Source organism: Camelus dromedarius, chromosome 9 (assembly GCF_036321535.1).
Source record: "Camelus dromedarius isolate mCamDro1 chromosome 9, mCamDro1.pat, whole genome shotgun sequence".
NCBI lineage: Eukaryota > Metazoa > Chordata > Mammalia > Artiodactyla > Camelidae > Camelus > Camelus dromedarius.
Window position 1 is genome coordinate 71,933,352 of NC_087444.1, and position 20,353 is coordinate 71,953,704.

The 20,353-nt window shown below is 55.6% G+C and overlaps 2 protein-coding genes across 3 annotated transcripts; both read right to left on the reverse strand.

Moving 5' to 3' along the window:
- Positions 1-4,927: 4,927 nt before the first annotated feature.
- IRF2BP1 (interferon regulatory factor 2 binding protein 1) lies at positions 4,928-7,438 on the reverse strand. Its single transcript, XM_010987573.3, has one exon. The coding sequence runs from the start codon at positions 7,088-7,090 to the stop codon at positions 5,336-5,338; it is 1,755 nt and encodes a 584-aa protein (XP_010985875.2). The 5' UTR covers positions 7,091-7,438; the 3' UTR covers positions 4,928-5,335.
- Positions 7,439-9,987: 2,549 nt separating this feature from the next.
- MYPOP (Myb related transcription factor, partner of profilin) lies at positions 9,988-17,731 on the reverse strand. 2 transcript variants are annotated; one of them, XM_064489432.1, is made up of 3 exons: positions 17,534-17,731; positions 16,231-16,781; positions 9,988-11,284 (listed from the first exon to the last, which is right to left on the reverse strand). In XM_064489432.1, exons 2-3 carry the CDS (start codon positions 16,727-16,729, stop codon positions 10,581-10,583), a joined length of 1,203 nt encoding a protein of 400 aa, XP_064345502.1. In that variant the 5' UTR covers positions 16,730-16,781; positions 17,534-17,731; the 3' UTR covers positions 9,988-10,580. The 2 variants fall into 2 exon arrangements, with proteins under 2 accessions (XP_064345502.1, XP_010985874.3); XM_010987572.3 differs by having other exon boundaries at positions 16,231-17,731.
- Between the last annotated feature and the right edge of the window lie 2,622 nt (positions 17,732-20,353).

Here is a 20,353-nt window from a genome sequence, read left to right on the forward strand (position 1 = left end):
TGGCTGCTGGGGCTTCCCATGTGTCTGGCATCATGTAAGCCCCTGACAGAACTAAGTGACCCCATCCTTCCCCCCACTCATTTTATTATCGGGGAAACTGAGGCATGAAGCGGTGAAGTGACTTGCTCAAGGTCACACAAGGAGTGAGTGAGGGAGCTCAGACTTGAACCCAAGCCCAGAGCCAGGGCCTGAACCAGGACGCTATTCTAGAGCACGGGAGGAGCAGCAGGGTAGGGCCCTGGGAGTAATCAAGCTCTCCCTCAAGTCACCTCCACTCACACCCGGCTACAGGAGGACGAGGGGGCACCCCAGAAGCCAGCAAGCCTCTGTCACTGTGTACCTTGGGGTCAGCGTGTCAATGTCACAGGCTTATGTGCTACTCCATGGTTTGTCTCCGTCAGCGTGAGTGGGTGTCGTGTGCGCCTGTGTTTCTTGTCACTGGGTTTCTGTAGGTGTTTCTGTGCTTGTGTCTCTGTGTATGTGTGTATGTCAGTGTCATTGTCTTCCATGTGTCACTGTGTCTCTAAGCCTCACACTATGTTTGCCCCTCATTGTGTCCTGGGCTCTGTCACTGCCGTGTGTCTGTCACTGTGTCTATTACAGTGGGTCTCTGTCACTAGGTCCTGTGGGTCTGTTTATGTCTCAGACACTCTTGGTCTGCCTATATCTGTCCCTGTGTGTCACCGCGTCTGTCCCCCTATGTGTCACCATCTCCCCAGGTGTCACTGTGGCGTGTGTTACTCACCACCCAGGCCACAGGTGGGCGTGTCGGGCCCACTGGTGCCCAGAGCTGGGGCCCTGCCCATCCCACCCTTGCCTGCCATGGGCCAGGCTGGACGCCTGTTTGCAATGCCTGCCCCAGGTAAACACCAAGATCCGGAACCCAAGGGCCACCTCCCTCACCTCCGCTCCCTGCCCCTTAGCCTGCCCCGGACTGGGTTGGACCAGAGCCCCACAGGCGGGGCCCCGACACTGGAGACGTGCCCTGACCCTCCCCCACCCGTGGTCACTAGCCTCCCAAGCCCCCAGCCTTGGCCTGGAGCCGCCTGCCTGCCTGCCTGCTGCTCTTTCTCTCTGTCCCCATCTGGGGGTCTGCTGGCCTGTTTCTTTCTGTCCCTCCTTTCTCTCCCTTCGGTTTCTGGGGCTCTGCCTTTCTCTGGAATGACCCTTGTCTTTATTCTGTCACTGTCCCTCTACCTGTGACTTTTTCCTGTCTTCTCTCCGGGAACTTCAATCTCTCCATTTTCTTGATCTGTCTCCACTGGGTCAGCTTACTCTTTCTGCCACTTGGTGTCTAACGCCGGGTTGCAATCTGCCCGGTCTCTTTTTGTTTCTCTCTTGCCCTTTGTAAGTTTCTCTCTCGTCTTCTGTCACTGTGTCCCTCTCTGCTGGAGCCTCTCAGTCTTGGCCACTATCTCTGTGTGTCTTGGGGCCCCCAGCCCCCCACAGAAGCAGACCTCTGCTGTGCTGGGGTCCTCGGGGAAGTGTGTGGCCCCCAGCCTCCCGCCCCAGCGCACTGGTATATATATAAAGGCATATGGACATATTATTTATATCTGTACCCGGGGGCAGGAGGGGCAGACACTGGGGCCTTTGTGTAGCCGCTGCCCGCTGCCTGCCCGCCCGCCACTCCTCTCCCTTCGTCCCTGCCGCCCGCCCGCCCCCACTCCCCCCACACAGAAAGGTTCCTGTGGGGCCTGCCAGCTTCCTCTGCCTGAGGTGTGAGTGGGCACACCACGGGCAAGGCGGGCAGGGGGGCCTGGGGGATTTTTCCAGCTCCAGGGCAGCCTTCCGGGTGGGGAGGGCTCTGGAAGGAATGGGACTTCTCAGCTGGACTGCTGTCTGTCTGTCTGCCTCTGCTGTTCCTGGGCATCCCTGCGGCCTTACCTGGCTTCTCCCTGGGAATCTGTCCATCTATCTCATGTCATTCTGTTTCTCTGTTTATTTGGGTCTTAGTCATTCATGCACACTCTGTCGTTGGGCATATATACGAAGCCCTCTGCTGAGCCCTGGAGACACAATGATGAACGATATGCTGTCCATCCCAACTGATTCTTTGCTATTTCTGTCTCATTTGCTCCATCCCTTCTCTCAGTGCTTGAAACCCTCTACCTATTCCCATTAAAACAAAATCCAAAATCCTTACCATGGTCTACAGGGCCCCCCATACTCCCTGACTGTCCCTCTGACCTCATTCCTATGACTCCCCTTTGCCCAGCTGCACTAGCCACCTGGCTGTTTCTGTAATGAACCAAGCAGGCTCCCACCTCAGGGCCTTTGCATGTGCTATTCCTGCAGATGGCCCCGGGCTCGCTCCCTCACCTCCTTCATTTTTACCATCATCTCAGAGAGCTCTTCCCTACTTCCCACTTTAAAATACCAACCTCCATCGTTTTATCTCTCCTTTCCCTGGTTTCTTTTTTCTTCTTAGGACTTACTGCTCCATGACTGTACAAATGATGGACATTTTATGCATCTGTATCTCCCACCTGAACGTCAGCTCCTTGAGAGTAGGGGCTGCATCCCGTTCCCTGTTGTATCCACAGCACGTACTGCGGTGCTTGTCACCCTGCAGAGGCTGAATAGATATCTGTTGAAGGAGTCCATTCATCTATACATCCTTTATACCTGCCAGTGCAGGGCAATGCTGGGGACACAGTGGTAACTGAGACAGCCCCAGCCCCACCCTTAGGGGCTCACAGTCCAGTACCCAGAGAATGATTTAGAATGCTCAGGGCTGTGATAGGGGAGTTGAGGGCCTGTGGGAGCCCAGAAATGGCACCTGACACAGACGGAGGTCAAGAAGGACTTCCTGGAGGAGGCGTCAGCTGAGTTGAAACCTGGAGAGTAAGGAGTGAGCCAGATTTTGCCATGGGGACCAAGTGACCAGGGCAGATTCAGCCCTGCCCTTCACACAGCTCTGTTCTCTCCCTCTGTCGCACAGAACTTTTGAGTTTGAAGATGTATTTACTTGAAACCTGTACCTTTCCCTGATTTCACAGCCTCCCTCCCTCCCTCCGAGTCTCAGGCTCCCTTCTCTCTCCTTCTGTGTCTCTATTGTTGGCATTTCATCAGTGTATCTCAGCCTCTCCACCCACCTGGATATTTCTCTTAATTCTCTCCTCTGAATGTTCGTCTCTCTATTTCTACCTCATCTCCCTCATCTCCGGGGGTCTCTCCATCTCTCCGTGTCTCTCTCTGGGTCTCTGTCTTCCCTCTTTCAGTGAGCTGGCCTCTCTTTACATCTCCCTCCCCACCTCTGCTGTCTCCATCTGTCCTTGGGTCTCTCTCCACGTCTCTCTCTCCTTCTATGAAGCCTCTTCACCTACTCACAGATCCCCAAATCAGTCCTGAACCCCTCCACTCTGGCCCCACCCTGGCACTGGATCAAGAGGGGGAGCTGATTCAGCCCCCCACACCCACACAGTTCAGTCCGTCTGCTCTGTTAATAGTTAACCCAACTTCTATCTAGAATACACACCAGCCAGGCTGGGGGTGACTCCCCTGCCCCCCACCCACCCAACAGCTGTTCTTAAAGGACCAGGTGTCCTCCGCAGCTATTTAGCCCCAACTGGGGCACAGGGCCCTGGTGTCTGGAGGCTTCCAGCTCTGAAGATGGGGGAAGGGAAGCTACCCAGTACTTGGCCTGCAGAGCTGGGTCAGGGGAGGCCACAAGACTGCCCAGGAGGGGTGCCCAGGCATGGAGCTCCATCCAGCGTCTCCCATGCTCTGGGCTTATCGCCTGGTGTATTTAATCAGGGGTGGTTTTCCCAGCCCTGCCCAGAGCCCAGGCTGGCAGTGCCAGGGGTGACAGAACACCTGAGACCTGATGGCTTGGGGAGGGGATGGGACCCCTCAGTCCAAGAAATAAGGGTCCTCCAGATGTGGAGGACAAAGCCCCAGGGTCCCTAATATTTGGGAGTCAGGACATGAGGGTCTGCAGGATGTGTGGGTGGGACACCTGGGTAACCAGGAGGATGGTTCAGGACGTTAAGGTCTTCTAGATTTAGGTGATGTAACACCTGGGTTCCCAAGACCTGGGGGAACCTAGGGTCTCAGAGCCGTGTGACAGGGTTGTGCAGTGGCAGGACACACGGTCATTCCCCACCTCTCTGTCCATCCGCTGGCCTTTGCGCCCAGAGTTCCCCCTTCCCGGAATCTCCACTTCAGGGTCGCGGGGAAGGCCGCCCGGGTGGGGGCTGGGCTCTGGGGGCCGCCCCCTCCCCTTAACCCCTGCTTTGCCGCAGCCCGCTTAGGCCCCGCCCCGTGACGCCAGCGAGCAGGAAGTCCTGGTTAATGATCAGCCCACCGGGACAGGTGCGGGACAAGGCCGCGCACATCAGAGGCGCCCGCGGGGGGAGTGCCTTTTACCCTGCCAGTCACGGTGTGTGTCCTAGGCCGGCCGCCGTTGAGGCTGGTCTCCAGAGCTGGGCGCGCAGTTCAGGGCCACCACCAGAGGCGAGCAGGTACCTGGTTTCCAGGGACCCTGTTGGTTACTTCCTGAGGTAAATTTCTTCTTTCCTCGGGCAGTCCCTTCAGCAATCTAGCCTAATTCTCTCCCTGCCCAGAACTCACTGCCCATCCCTTCTGGGAAGCCTCCTGATGCCTCTTTCCCCTCCCCTGGTGGGCACTGAGTCTCCCACATTCTGGGTGGATACAGCGGATGGGCCGGAAGGGAAACCTAATTCCCGAGCTTGGCTGTGGCTCCCATGCAAGAGCCATCCCCACTCTGAGTCTCAGTTCTGTCACCTGGAAAACGGGCTGACGGCCTGAACGCCTGACCAGTGGCCAGCAGTTGTAGACAGCCAGCGGGCGCACCTGAGCGAAGGGCGCCACCTGGCGGCTACGATGCAACGTCCTCTCCCTCGCAGGATCAGTTCAGTCCCAAAGGGGGCGCAGCATCTCACACAACTAAGGGACCAAGAAGGAAAAACCCATCTTTCGGTTTATTGAAGGAGGAAAAGAGGGTAAGAGGGGGGTGGCAATAAAATGCTTTTGCTTCGTTTATAAAGAGCGAGATTTCAGGAGGCCCCTTCTCAAGGAGGAGGGGGGCACCTCTCCCCCAACTACAAGCAGCAGCAAAGCCAAGCCAAGGAGGGGAGAGGGAAACTGGAGGGGTCAAGGGACCCCAAACACCCCCTCAGACAGAAACCCCCACAAGCTTTCTCCCCCCACCCTCAATGCATCTACCCCAGGGGACCCATCTGGGATAAGGAAGTGGGTATGTACACAGGTAGGGGAGGCACTGGGCTGGGTGGGGGAGGGAATAATTTATCCGCAGCAGCGGTGGGTGGCAAGGGGGATGGGTGGGCAGTAGACTGGTGGCAGTGGTGGCCTAGGGGTCCCGTTCTTTCTTAACCTTGATGTCTCCAGCAAGGATGGTGGCGATCTCACCCTGCATGAAGGCCCAGGGGACAGAGGAGCCCACTAGCGGGCACTTGTCGCCACTAGGGCAGTACACCTCCCCAGCAGGACCCTGTGCCTTGATGAACTCCCGTGAGCAGGGAAAGCAAAACTTGTGTCCGGGCACTGAGGGGCACTGGACGAAGTGGGTGTCTTCCAGCCGCTCTCGGCATAGGGTACAGCACAAGGGGGCCCCAGGGGTCGCCCCGGTGCCGCTACCACCCCCGCTAACCGCTTCCGCCCCTGCTGTGGGGCTAACTTCTGCCTCACCGTTGCGGGCCACTAGACGATGCTGGACTGGAGGCTGGGCCGTGGAGGAGGCTGCGGGGCTGGCACCCCCTGCACGCACAGGGCCCCCACCCCCGCCAGGGTCCTTGGGGGAGTGGCCCAGGGCCTCGGCCACGTTCTTCAGGGCGGCGATAGGTGAGGGCACACCCGGAGTATCAGCGGAGTACGGGCCACCAGGTGCCACCCAGTGCCGCTGCTGCTGCTCCTCGGTGGTCATCTTCCCAGCCGCCTCGCCCTCGGGCTCAGGAGATGCCTTGCGACGGCGTGGTGTGGGCGCCAGGTTCCGGGATGGGGCTCGTGGAGGTGGGCCACATAGAGCTGCAGGGGCTGGCTCTGGGTACTGCTGGGGCAGGGCCTCGGCGGGAGCTGGCTCTCGGAAGCTGCGGACACCATCGGTTAGCAGCTCCCCCAACTGGCGCCATTCCCCCGAGCCGTGCCGGCGTTCATATTCGAGGTACTTGAAGCCTGATGAGGCCAGTGCCTTGCCCGGCTCCCGCAGAGCATCATGAAACATCTGACGAGCCACGGCCAGGACTCCTGCATACACGTTGCCAGAACCACAGGGGTATTCGGTGAAGAGCTTCAGCTCGAACTCGTAGCCTGGCGGGCGGGCAGTAGCATCGAAGGCGAACACCCGCCCCACCAGCCCGTGATCCTTCTTGAAGCGGACATTGAAAGGGGCGCAGGCAGACAGCGCCAGCAGCTGTTCGCGCACAGCTTTGGGGCGCCCGTGCCATTCCTCTGCCCGGCCCCTCATGGCCTCATTCAGTTCTGCCAGACAGTCCGCATTCCTCTGCTGCTTCTCCTTCTCGAAATCGGAGCCGAAGGCTGGACGGGCAGGACTCAAGCCGGGTGCCAGCGTCAGGCCTCGGCTTCCCAGGCCAGACACCGCAGCTGCCAGCAGCCCGGGGGGCATCAAGCCAGGCATGGAGCCAAGGAGGGCCCTTCGCGCCCCCTCCGCCACAGCCTCCTCGCGGCCCAGCCCATTAGCCAGGCGAGAACCCAGAGTGTACTCCAGGGCGGGAGAGGGCAAGGGGAGGCGGCCCGACGATGTGGCCCTGTCATAGCGGTCCTGGCCCGAGACAGCGCCGCCTGTCCCCGACGGCTGGGGCTGGGCCTGTGGAGGCGGCAACTGAGGCCCCTGTGCGGTGGCGGCAGCGAGGTCCTTAGTGGCCGGGTGTTTGAGGGCCGGGGGCCCGGGTGAGCGGCCCTCGGGGAGCACGTGGCTGCGCTTGAGCTGGCGGGCGGCATCGATGAGCAGCTCGATGCGATCTGCGCCCTCGAAGTTCACGCAGCCACGGCACACGGCCTCACTGAAGTCCCACACCATGGCCCACGGCATCTTAGGCAGGTCGCACAGGTAGCACCACTGGCGGCGAGACGCCTGCACCGACGCCATAGCCCCCGCGCGCGCGCCTCCGGGCCCCCGCGTTCCAACCGCCGCAGACGTTCGATTCTAGCCGCCGACGTTCGATTCGTGTCCCCAGGACCGCGCGAGCCACGGTCGGGCCTCAGGCTCGGCCTCCCCGCGGATCCAGGCCCGGCCCCCCTTCCCCGCCCCCTGGGCCCTAAGCCTTTTTCCTCACTCCCGCCTCCTTGAAAAGGCAGGCAGAGGCACGTCGGCGCCTCCGCCCGGTCAGGGTTCCAGGCCGCGGCGCACAGCTCGGGCCCCGCGATGGGCCGCGGGCGCCGCCGCCGCCTCGGGCTCCCGCCGCTCCCGCCACCGCCGCCGCAACGGCCGCCGCCGCCGCCGCCGCCGCCGCCTCCTCCACAGCCTTCTGCCCCAGAGGCCGCTTCGCAGGGAAAGTTACATAACGCGCCTGCAAAGCCTTCTGGGAAACGTAGTCCCGCCGGGACTGGTTCTTAAAGGGGACTGCAGGCGTCAGAGGAAGGTGGGAGCTCGCCGCCTCTCCACTGCGCAACCTTTTCTACCACTCCTAGCCGCGGGGCAGGGAGTTTGGCTGGCTCCTAGCAGCTCGAGCACAAGGGGAGAGGGTGGGGATGTGATACAAATGGTGAGAGCCACCACGGATTTCGAATTTGTAGCGGGTGGACAGGCTTCCGGGCATCCAGTTTCTGCTCCGACTTGCTGTGTAGCTTAAGCAAAAGTCTTGCCCTCTCTGAGGCTCAGTTCCCCGCCCTTCAAAGGTGGGCCAGTGACTGGTCACAAAGGCAGCAACGGAGGGGCCTTGATTGGACGGTTTCAGAGTAAGGGGACGGGAAGCTGACAACTTAGTTTTGGGGAGGGCTGTCCACTTGGCATTTCGTCTTGCCCAGGATCTTGGATATCAGCCTCTGACTGAGGCGGGCAACAGCCGGACAAAGGAGAAGACTGACGGTCTCTGCCTCAGTTGCCTTATCTGCCAAAGGGAGTGGTCGAGCGCCCCCAGGTCTGTTCCAGTTCTGCCTGTGCGCTCTGGTCTTAAAAGGGTTACACTGTCGGTTTCTGCCCCCACCACCAAACTTCACTACAATTCCCAAAATGCTCTGCGGGGCGAACAAACTGACGCACTTCCGCTGTCTGGGAGGTTGGGGGAGGCCTTCCCGGTTCCCGCTGTCTGTTCTTACCCCCCCACCACCTTAATTTCAGGGGGGGTCTTTCCGTGTTTTCCAAGCATCTGGTTGAGCGTATCCTCACCCTCTACGGCTCACTAATTTGGGGGAAGGGAAGGAGGACAGAGATGGCAAGAGTTGGGGGGCATAGTTTCTGGGGAGACCCGGAGCCAGACCGCCTTTCTCCAGTCTTGAGTGTTTACTACCTGATAGGCCCAAGCAGGCTTTGGTGACCTCCATGGTTTTGTTTTTTGTTTTTTTCCTTCCCGGCGACGAGAACAGCCAGCGCGGGGCAGGTTTGGGGAGGGGTCATGTGGAGGAAAGATAATTCCAACCCACACCAGCCTCTTCCTTTCTCTAGGCCTGGGCCCATAGTAAGCATTCAAAAATATTTGAATGACTTGCCAGAGTTACATCTATTAGTGCTTTTCAAACTAATCGGGGGTTGCTTGCCTCCACTCTCCCTCATCCCACTGCAACCATAGCAGGTCTGATTTTGTTACCCAGTCTTCAGTCTCAATTTTAACACCTGTATTATTTTAACATTTTTCTTAAAGTCGACTCCCGTGGGGAAAAAAAGACTATTTACTTTTGCCTCATCCTCAGCAGTAGTATGTGCATAGTCATGGGTTTTTATGTACTAGATACACATTTTTTAAAAAAATAAGTTAAAACTACACACATATAGAACCATTAAAAAGGCCATCCATGTATTACCTAAAATTGGCTTTCGGCCATTCTTTAGTAAACATGAGTAGGAGTCAGGAGTTCTGGCCAGAGGCTGGCTTCAGGTGGACTGGACTGGCCCCTGACAAATGTAGGGTAAGTCCTTAAACTTCTCAGGAAAAAGTGGAGACCCTCTAGAATCTGCTTTTCATTGCCTACCTTTAGGTTAAAATGCAAACATGCATATAAACGCTTAGCATAGGGCCTGGCCCATAAGAGGAGCACCATAAATGAAAGCTGTTTTTAACCTCCCATTACTTGGAAGATTCAACCTCTCTGTGTTGGGCCAGGCTGAGGATGCAGCAGTGATGAAGGTGGGGGTTCAGGTCTTGCCCTGACAAGGCTCATCCTGGTAACAGAGGCAGACATTCAGTTTAAATTTACTCAAAGGATTATTTAACTGCATTTCTTTTATAACTGCTGGGGGAAAGGGGGTGTCCAGAAGGGCTTTCCTTGAGAAGGTGACCTGAAGGATGAGTAGAATGTGGTTGTAGGAAGTAAAGACGCCTAAGTCTTTGTGCCCATATTATAGATGAGGACAGCGGAGGCCCAGATTACATAGCTGGCCAGGGAAGTACCAGAGGTTGAGCCAGATCTGAGTCCAGGGTGGTGGTTATTATCTACTTTGCTACCAGGCTCTGCTGCCAGTTTGGGAGTTAAAAAAAAAAAAAACCAGCTCCTGCCTTCGTGAAACTATGGGGAAAGTGGGCCTTAAGCAGATAAATGCATGTGGTCATTGAGGGACCACAGGATGCTGAGAGAGAATCTAAGCAGACCCATCCTAGCCCAGGGAAGAGAATCCAGGATGTTCTCCTGGGGATGACATTTAGGCTAGTATCTGAAGGATGAAAAAGTAGGAATAAGATTTGAACACAGGACTTGATGGTTTAAAAAAAAAAAAAGGCTGGAAAACTACCAGCCTCCAACTTCAAGGGGGGTGTCACTTGCCCATGGAGGAGGGTGGGGCAGGTGTAGATGTTGGAACTCCAGGCCTGTCTCAGACAGAGCTCCAAGTAATTGTATTAAAAATAAGTTTATTGATATCTTGTCACCACTGGGGAGAATGGAGGGGGTTGAGCTCTGGAGGTCAGAGACTGCAATGGGAGGCAGAAGGTTCAACCTACACCTCCCCAGCAAGACTCCGCCCCCCTCTCCCTAGGGTACAGAGTGCAGTATCCTCTTCATCCATATTCTGATTTGTCTTGCAACCCCCACCCCCTCCAAAGTCTGGGTTGGGGAGGTGGGTCAATTCTCTTCAAGTCAAGGCCAGGAGTTAGGGGAGGGGGGATGTGCAGATCCAAGAGGCTCCCTCCGCAACCCACAAAGGGCAATAATAAATAACATAAGATCGATGGCTTAGAAGTCAGGGTTAAGGGAAGCAGCCAGGCAGACAGCGCCGTATTGGAGAAAGGGCTGGGGGGCTCATCAAGGAGGTCCCCCCAGAATCAGGCACTAACTAGTACAGGGAGTGGGCTCTCTTGTGCCCCTGCAGCAGGGAGCCAGGGTGCAGCTGGAATGGAGAAGGTGTATTGCCCTCCTCCACAGGGCTAAGCTGGGGGAGGAGGTGCAGGCAGAAGGTGTGCAGACAAGCTTCAGCCGAAGAGCTGATTTCATGGAGATTTCCATCGCCCCCGCCTCTTCCGTGTAGGGAAGCTTTTCCTCCTCTTGTGTGGGGGGGAATCATGGGGAGGGAGGGGGGCTGGGGGCGGCCGGGGGGCCCCTTCCTCGCTCCTAGGACCAATGATCACCCCCCTGGCTGCCACCAAGGCCCCATCCACGACAGCAGCCACCATGGACACTGGTTCTGGGGTGACCTCCACCTTGGGGGAGGGTGGGGACAGGACAGGCCTAGGGGGTGGAGGCGGGGGTGGGGGTTGGGGCAGAGGTGGGGGCAGCGGGTCAGCTGGGGTTCCTGGCAATAGGGGCAGCAGAGCGCTGAGGGCCTCGCTCAATTTGGCCAGTCCCTGCCGGAGGGTGCCGGCCAGCTCCCGGATGGCATTGGCAGTCTCCTGCTGGGCCCGTAGGAAGTCCAGGGAGGGGTCTGGGGCCGAAGGCGGAGGCAGTGGAGGGGGTGGGGGGCTGGGGGGCGAGGGTGCCACTTGGACCTGCTGCGGTGGCTGGGCTGGTGGCCGTGGTGGAGGGGCTGGGGGTGGTGGAGACAAGGCCAGACGGGGCAGCTGAACGGTCTGCAGGGCTGGCGGGGGCGAGGACTCACGCTCCTTGGGTGGCTGGCAGCCCCCTTCCTGGGGATTGCAGGAGGGCCGGGCCCAAGGCTCTGGGCTGCTGGTGCCCCCCTTGCTGTGGGCTGGTGTATCTGTGGAGAGAGAGATGAAGGTAAGATGTAGGTGACCCCTAATGAACGTTGTCTTGATTTCCTCTTTCCACCTCCCACCCACCCTGACCCACCTCAAAGCCATACTTTTAAAACCTAAGTCAGATCATGCCTTGGAGCAAAAGCCCCATGACCCCAGGGAGAGAAAGTATATTCAAGGATAACCTGGTGGCAGATGGATGCCAGCCTTAATGGAAACAGGGTCCTGGAGGTTCCCTGCTGAGCCAGGCAGCTCTTCTCACATTCAGAGTAAGAGCCAACATTCTAAAAGGCTCTGAATCATCTGGACAACCCCGCCCCCCACCTCCCAACACACACACACCTCTCAGATTGCACTGCTGGATCCTGGGGAAGCCCCAGGGTGGGAGGGTCTGGGAGAGAGGTGGGGTGGCTGGAGCAGTAAGGGGTACTTCTGAAGGCTGGGAGTAGGGGGCTCTTCCCAAGCAGGATGACAGGATATCAGTCTCAGCTCTGGTCTGTACCAGTTCAACCCCCAACCTGGGGGGCTTTCTTCACCTCCTCTCACCTGGGATCTTGTTCACGCTCATGGACTTTTAAGAGTCTGTGTGCAGAGGCTCCCAGATTTCCGGTCCCAGCCTGAACCTCTCCCCGCCCTGTGTACTTGGCATATCCTCTCCAATAATTATCCAATAATGTCTCAAACTCACTCGCCTAAAGCTGAGCTCCTGATCTTCCCCGAACCTGCTCCTCCCTCAGTCACTCCTATCTCAGATGACAGCAGCTCCATCCTTTGAGCTGCTGGGGATAAAAACTGTCACTCTTTTTCTCTCCCAGGACACCATCCATGTCCAAATGCCATTGGCTCTGCCTTCAAACTAATCCAACATCTATCCACCTCCACGGCCCCCACCCTGGTCTAACCACTACCATCTCCCACCTGGACTATTCACTGGGCTCCCAGCCTCCACCCCCGCCCCGACAGTCTGTTCTCCACCGGTAGCTTCAGAGGTTCAACTAAAATACACATCAGTTATGCTACAGGAAAGAAACTACTTACAAAGGACCACATATCATATGATCCACTTATCTGAAATGTCCAAAATAGGCAAATCTATAGAGGCAGAAAGTAGATTAGTGGTTGCCAATGTCTAGGCAAAGATGGGGGGACAAGGTCGGGGTTGATGGCTAAGAGGTACAGTGTTTCTTTCTGGAGTGATGAAAATGTCCTAAGAGTGATGGTTGTGCAACTCTACGAATATACTAAAAGCTACTGAATTGTACACGTTAAATGGATGGGTTGTATGGATGAGAATTCTGTCTCAATACAAGTATTAAAAAAATACAAGCCAGATGTCTTTTCTCTGCTCAAAATCTTCCCGTGGCTGTCATCTCACTCAGAGTAAAAGCAAAGTTCTCAAGGCCCCCACAATCTGCCTCCATTGCCTCCCTCACCTCATCTCCCACCCCTCCTCTCTCTCTCTTTCTCTCTCTTCATTTGGCTCCAGCCACTTTGGCCACCTTGCTGGTCCTCATACACTTTCGGCCGGCTCCTGCCTCAGGGCCTTTGTACTTCCACCTCCCTTAGCCTGTATAGGTCTTTCCCCAGACACCTGCCTGGGTCCCTCCCTCACCTCCTCAGGCCTCTGCTCAAACACAGCCTCCTTGGGAAGGCCTTCCTTGACCCTCTGTCTAAAGTCACTCCCATCCCTGTCCTTTCCTCTCTCCTAACCCTACCTGATTTCTTTCATAGCTCTTATCTCCACCTGGCATGGGATCGCTCTGTGTTTGTTGTCTGTCTCCTCCTCCTTATGTCAGCTCCATCAGGCAGGGCTTTGTTTTGTTCACTGCTGTTTACCCAGCGCCTAGAACAATGTCCAGCACAAAATTTTGTCTTTAATGAAACAAGAACTGTGGCTTCCAGGGAGTCAGTACTGATGGGCACCAGGCCCCAGGTCCTGGCGGCAGCCCTCCCACAGCTCCCCAGCACCCATGGGGGACAGTCCAGCCTCTCTCTAGGGCTCCAGAGCCTCAGCTCTTGCCCCTTTCTATCCCTCTTCCTTGCCTCTGGGCCATGGTATGTGCTGTTCCCTCCACCACAATCACCACCCCCGCCAGCCCTGAATGCTGGGGCTCTAGCCTCCTTGGCCAGCCAGCCTGGAGAAGTGGGAGAGGCTGGGAGAGAGATGACGCTTTCCTGGCTGGCCCTCAGCAAAGCGGCTAAGCTCTTCTCCTGTGTTTGTTCAGCCAGCCCCTGGGGTAGGTGCTGTCGTTACTACCCCATTTTATAGATGAGGTGACTTGAGGCCCAGAGAGGTGTCACAGAACCAGTGAATAGGAGAAGAGGGATTTGAGCCCAGTCAGGGTCCCGAGCCTATGGGTTTAACCCCTCCTCGGGCAGGGTGGCGAGTCTCCTTCAAAAAAGGCATTAGAATTGCAGCCACTTGGCAATGTGGCTTTTCTAGTCTACTGAGTAAAAAGATCAGAGGGGCACAGCCTTCATCATGCCCACCAGGCTCACAGGGGTCATGGAAGGGCTGCTGTGAGAGTTAAAATCATAGTTATTTGTTGGACATTATGCTGTACACCAGAAATGGATACACTGTAACTGACTATACTTCAGTTTAAAAAACTACGACCTTTGGGCCTCAGTTTCCCCACCTGTAAATGGGTGTGTATGAGCATAGGGCAAAGTAACCCTGTAACTGAACATTTCCCTGAGGGCTATTACAGGCACTGATTGAATCACCATGGACAAGGGTGCCAGTGCCTGGCACACAGTAAGGTTTCAGTGTTGCTACTGTTATTTTTCTTTCATTCAAATATTAGGCCACAAGACACACGGTCCTTATCTCTTCTTCCAGTGTCAAGAAAGATGCCTCAGGCTGCCCCAGGCTCTGTTCCTGTCTTTCAGTCAGAGTAGTTCCTCTTTAAAGAGTTTTACACAGTGGGTAATCTCTGTGTGAGAGTCTAATCAAGGATGCTTTAAGCACATTCCTGCCTCAGGGCCTTTGCACCTGGTGTTTCCTCCAGCTGGAGTCTTCTTCCCTCAGCTATTATCCACTTGGCTTAAATCTCTTTCTTCAGGTCTCTACTCAAATTTCACCTCCTCAAGAGAATCGCTCCCTGACTACCCTGTCTGTAGAGACCTCGCTTCCATCACTCACTATCCTCTTAACATGCTTTATTTTACTTCTTTTAGTTCTTATCACCTCTTTGTTATAATCTGTTTTGGGGGGTACTTGTTTGTGGTCTGTCTCCCTGACTAGAATGTCAGCTTCATACGGGAAGGAAAACTGTCTTTTCCTCCATAGTATTGCCAGCACCTACCATGATGCCTGCCTCAGAACAGGTGCTCAGTACTTGTGGAATGAATGAATGAAAAGGGGGTTGCACAGCTTTTGAAGTAGTAAGTTTGCCATCTCTGCTCTGGTTCAATGGGGCCATTTCACAGATAGAAACACTGAGGTTTGGCTCATACTGAGAATAAGGGTCCCGAGTGATTGTCTTTCTCCTGCTTAAGACACTTCCATGCCTCCCACCTACCTTCAAGATAAAATCCAAAGCCCTGACCTTTATTTACAAACCACGTGTGATCTAATTCTTGCATGCCCATAAACCCTCAGTCAATATTAATTGTTGTTATTATATATATATTGTATATATCAAGCCATCTAGCCCAGTGGCTAAGTGCATGGACTGTGAGTTGGACAAAACACATATTAGAATCTCAACCCTACTACTTACTTGCTGTGTGAACTTGGGTGGGTTACTGAACTTCTCTAAATTACATGATCCTGAACTGCCTTATTTGATCATGTGCTCCCTTTCTCTAAACCCTTCAGGGGCTCCCCACAGTACTCAGGATACAACTGAACTCTTTAACCTCAGTGTAAAGGCCCTGCATAGTTGGGTCTTTGCTGACTTCTCTGACCTTATCTCAAAACTTTTCCTTCTTCAGTTTTTCCACTCTCCCTTCCTCCCCTCCCCCAACTAGGAAACATTTCTCAGTTTCCTAAACTGGCCAAGCTTTCCTGCCTCCAAGCCACTGGACATGCTGTTCCTTCTATCAGGAACACTTTCCCAGCTTTTCTTCAGCCTTCCTCTTTGTGTCTCAGCTCTGATGCCTCCTCCTCCAGGAAGCCCTCCTTGACTTCCCAGGCTGGGTTAGGTGCCCACTCGGGACTCCCACAGCCCAGCCCCGCCTGCTCTGAGCACCACTGTCTACCCATGGGTCTGTCTCCCCTACTGGACTGTGAGCTTCAGACGGCTCTGTCCCCAACACTGCCCAGCACAGGACAGGTGCCTGGGGAATAGCTGCAAAAGAAATAATCCAGAGTCAGGGCTAAGCGGGAGGTTTTGTACTCCACTCTCCACAGTTCTTTTACTCAGGGAATGACCTTGGGAAAATGACCAAACCTCCCTGACTCTCTGATTTATAAAGTAGTGAAAGAGTTCCTACTTCACAGCATTGGTAATTACATCAAGAGCTAAAAAGGAGGCAATGTACTAAGCAATTTACACATGTTAACTCATTTAATCTTCCCAGCAGCCCTTTGAGATGGACACTATTTTTTATACCTGGTTTACAGATGCAAAAACTGATGGGCAGTAACTTACCCCAAATTACACAGCCGAGTGGCAAAGTTGTAGCTGGAGCCCCGGCTGCCGCCAGAGTCACTCCCTACACTACAGTTGAATGAAATCCTGGGTGTGCTGATGATCCCAGGTGTGGACTCTGGCGTCAGGCCTCCTAGATCCAGGTTGTAGTCCTGATTCTGACAGTTACTAGCTGTGGACCTGAAGCAAGTCACTTCACTTTTCTGAGCCTCAGTATCAGCAGGTGCAAAATGGCACCCTTTTCACAGGGTTGTAGTTAGGATCTCATGAACCATTTAAAGGGCTTGGAACAGCGCCGGGCACGAAGTAAGATTTCTTTGCGTTTGTAAGGTGATGCTGAAACAACTCACCTGCCCGTCGATCCTCCCTGCGGTCCTCAGACAACACATAGCGTTGGGCGCAGGCGCTTGGGGCCGGCGGCTGCGAGGAGGCGGCCGCTGGGGGCTGCTCGGCCCCTGCACCAGATCCTGGGCCCGCCACACCCGGTCCCAGGATGGCAAAAATGGTCTCCTCCTCCGCGGAGAAGGCGTCCTCGGCGGCAGGCCCGGCGCCCTGCGTGGAGTGCGGCACACGGGCCAGCTTTTCCTTGGTGCGGCGCTTGAAGTCGTTCCAGCGCTTCTGCACCTCCTGGCCAGTGCGCTTCCAGCTGGTAATGCCGTTGATCTTAGCGGCGATGCCGTCCCACACACGCCGCCGCTCGGCCACGCTCACCCGACGGCTCTGAGCGCCGTAGAGCTGAGGGTAGTGGGCGCGCACCTCACGGATGAGGATCTGGTTCTCTTCGAACGAGAAGCGCGGCTTGCGCAGCCGGGTGGTCTCTTCCGCTTCGCCCGCCGCCGCCGAGGCCATGGCGCCCCCCGACGCCGCAGTCCGGCTGCCTGGCGCATGGGGGGCGCCGGCGCTGCGGGCACAGGGCGCACGGCGCTGACAGCGGTTCAGCGTCTCCGCGCTGCCTGCCCCACCCTGGCCGCCCCGACACTGGCTCCTATGTCCCTGGGGACTAGGGTGGGGTTGGAGGGCGGACGGGGGCGACGGGCCGCGGGGGACCGTCAGAGTGCCTAATAATAGATGACACCAGCTGAGCGCTCATCTAGTGCCTGGAGCGGCGCAAAGTGCCAGGCCACGGAGTTGATGCAAATTGGGGGAGGGTCTGAAGGAGTGGAGGGAAATGAGGCAAAGCGGAAGAAGAGGGGGTGTCTGCAGGAGTTAGAGGAGAATGGGGGCATAGGAGAATGGGAAATGTAAGGAGAATGAGGATGTCTCGCGGGTCGAAGAAGCACGGGGGTGATGGGGATAAGGAGATGCTGAAGAGGAAATGCAGCAAGAAGCGGGGATTTGGAGCAGAGGAGCACTCTGGGGGTTCCAGGGCAATGGGACGTCTGTAAGACCAATGAGGGAAGGTGTCCTCAGAGGGGAGGTCCATAAATAATGGTGAGTTGGGGGCTCCTAGGTCAGTGGACAAGCTGGACTATTAAATATTAGGGATTAGGGTCTGCGGGGATTGTGGGGGCTCTGGGGATTGCCACGAATTAAGGGGAGCTTTGAAGATAATGGAAGTCCGAAATTAGGAGGGGACAACGGAGACTACGGGAGACTCCAGGAAGAGTGAGGGTCGCAGAGGTTGGGGACCGAGTCGGGCCGCGGGTCACTCACCGGCGCCGCCGCAGCCCCCGCCTGCCCGTCGGTCAAGGCTCGGGCTTCTGCGGCCTCTTCCCTCCCCTTGCCGGGATCTCTCCCTCCCTTCTGGGCCCCGCCCCCGGCCGCCCCGGGAGCTAAGGCGCAGGCGCACCTAGCGCCATTCGGTTCCCCCAACGCCCTTACCGCTTGGCTCTCACGCCCCCTGCCATGGCGCAAGCGCAGCATTGCCCTCCACGGGCCCCCGTCAGCGGGCCGCAGTTGCGCAGGCGCAAGGTTAGCGCGGCGCTCTTGCCCTAGCCTCCTGGTGCTACAAAAGCGCATGAGCAAAGCTCTGTCGCACGCATGCGCACTCTCGGCTCCCCGCTATCCGTGGTACCCGGACTCCGTCCCTGCGCAGGCGTAGCAATCCTTGGAGGATGAAGGAGGGACGATAGAGAGTGTTGAGAGTGAATGGCTTCCCACCCTTTCGTACAGTCTTCCAGCCTACCTCCAACATTGCCTGTGTCTCTCTTAGAGAAAGTGGAGTGTCTCTCTTAGAGAAAGTGGAAGGAGACGGTGCTGGAGGGAAGCTCTTCGTTTCCATGACGACTACGTGGGTGGGGTAGGGGGCGTAAGAAAACACGGTTGCAGCCTCTTACGCCCGCCCCTGCGCAGGCCTGCTCGGGATCTGCTAACCACCTATTACCTGTTGGGGTGGGACACCCTGGGGATATTCCGCCCCAGGTGGGTGCGGTAACCGTAGCAACCCATCTACCGTCTAACTCTGACTGGGTGGGGGAGGGGAGAAACCCGTCTTAACACAAGTCACGGCTGGCACGCCGAGAGGGAGATCAGAGGGAGAATTTGTTGGCTGGTAAGGGGTGGTCCTGGCATGACTCTAAGCAAATGCATGGAGGCAAGAACACGGGTTGGGTGAGCTGGAAGGCAGGATGATGGAGTTAAGTCTACCTGCAGAAATTTGATGTTTAGCATCCTGCTGGAGTCCTCAGGGTCATTCAGCAAACAGTGCTTCATTCATCTATTCAACAAATATTTATTGCACGCTTACACAATTCCAGGTGCAGTGAATACAAAAAGCAAAAATCTATACACTCATGGAGATCACTTTTTAGTTGGAGAGTCAGATAATTAGCAAAATAAATAAGATATATAAGTGAAAAGGCAGTAAGTACTATGGAACAAATAGAAGTAGGCAAAGGGGTTGGGAAGTATGGTGTGTGTGTCTGTAATTTTTAAATAAGGTGTTTAGGGGAGGCCTCCCTGAGAAGGTGATATTTGAGTAGAGACATGAAGGAGGTGAGGGAGCAAGGGCAGCCAGAGGTAGGTCAGTGCCTGCTGTGGCAGGAGGCCAGTGGGCTGGAGCAGAGGGAGCCAGTGGCCAGCGGGCAGGGTAGGGTTAGGGGACAAATTTGCAGGGCCTGTGGGTCACTGTAAGGATTTTGGCCTTCACATGAGCTGACAGCCATGAACAGAGGAAGAACATGATATGATTCTGTTGTTAATAGTAGAGGAAACTGACTTTAGGGAGTGAGGGTGACTTTAGGGAGTGGGGCTCCAGCAAGGAGTTGTCAACAGTGGTTCAGGTGAGAGGTGGTGGTGGCTCCAACTAGAGTGGTAGCTGCTGAGGTGAGATGAAGTAGAACTGGGTGGAGGAAGTGAGAGAAAGAGAGGTGTTGAGGATGGCTTCAGTGTCTCTGGCCTGAGAAATGGAAGGAGGGAGCTGCCAGAAGCAAAGACTGGTAGGGCTGCGAGAGGATCAGGAGTTCAAGTTTGCCCAAGTACAGACATCAAGGATATTTGAATCTGAACTTCAGGGGAGAGGTTCAGTCTTGAGATATGAACTTAGGAGTCATGAGTGAATGAAAGACATGTAAGTCCCTCAGATTGGGAGTGGTTGGCAAGGGAGCAAGTGTAGATAGAAAAGAAGTCCATGACACGAGGCTGGGCACTCTGATGTAGAAGTCTGGAATCAGCCAAAGAGAGAGGAGGGGCAGTCAGTGAGTGAAAGGAAAAGCAGGGCCATCTGTTGTCCTGGAGGCCAAGTGAGAAGTGCAGGTCAAGGAGGAGGGAAGGGTCCAGGATGCTAAAGAAAAGAGCAATTTTGGGGATGTGGTGGGGGCAGTGTCTTGATTGGGTGGGTTCAAGAGAGGGTTTAGAGAGAGCCAGTGTAGATGATCCTCTCTAGCACAGAAATGGGGTGGTGTCTGGAAGGAGGCATGGGATCTCGAGAGGTGTATTTAAGATGGGAGATGTCACTGTATGTTTCTGTACCAATGGGGATGACCCAAGGGAGGGGAGATTGATAGTGCAGAGGAGAGAGAAGAGGCTTGCTGGAGCAATGTCCTTGAGTGGGCATGGTGGGTGGGACTCAGGGCATAAGAACAGGGTGGTCCAAGGGGCATGGGTTGTTTAGCTGCAGTAAACAGGAAGGGGATATTGTACTTGGAGATAGGCAGGTGGTGGAATATGGTGTCAGGAGCTTGGGAATGTCCTCTTCTGGTTCCTTCTGTTGTCTCAGTAGAGTAGGAAGCAGGGTCAAGGGTAAGAAGGAGGTGCTAAGTTAAGGAAGAGAGAGGAGAAAGCATGAAATCAGCCAGGGAAATGTAGACCTATAGAACCAATCACTTAAGGTAACTGGATGCAAAAGCAAAGAGTGACAAGTCCCTGTGATTGTATGTTTTTCTCTGTTCTTATTTTTCTGAGTGGATGCGGGTACAGAATGGGTGGCAAGCCGACTTTCACCAGGGCTGGGATTAGATGAGGTCCCACCATGTGCCCCATGAAGGGTCAGGGTCCAGGAATCAGAGGCAGCCCAGGCAGAGCCTTATGTACAAC

Excerpts from the sequence above, each read along its gene's own strand:
- IRF2BP1 (XM_010987573.3), bottom strand. The coding sequence starts at position 7,090 with ATGGCGTCGGTGCAGGCGTCTCGCCGCCAGTGGTGCTACCTGTGCGAC.
- MYPOP (XM_064489432.1), bottom strand. The coding sequence starts at position 16,729 with ATGGCCTCGGCGGCGGCGGGCGAAGCGGAAGAGACCACCCGGCTGCGC. Across the intron at positions 11,285-16,230 it reads CAGGGAGGATCGACGGGCAG|ATACACCAGCCCACAGCAAG; the intron begins GTGAGTTGTTTC and ends CTCTCTCCACAG.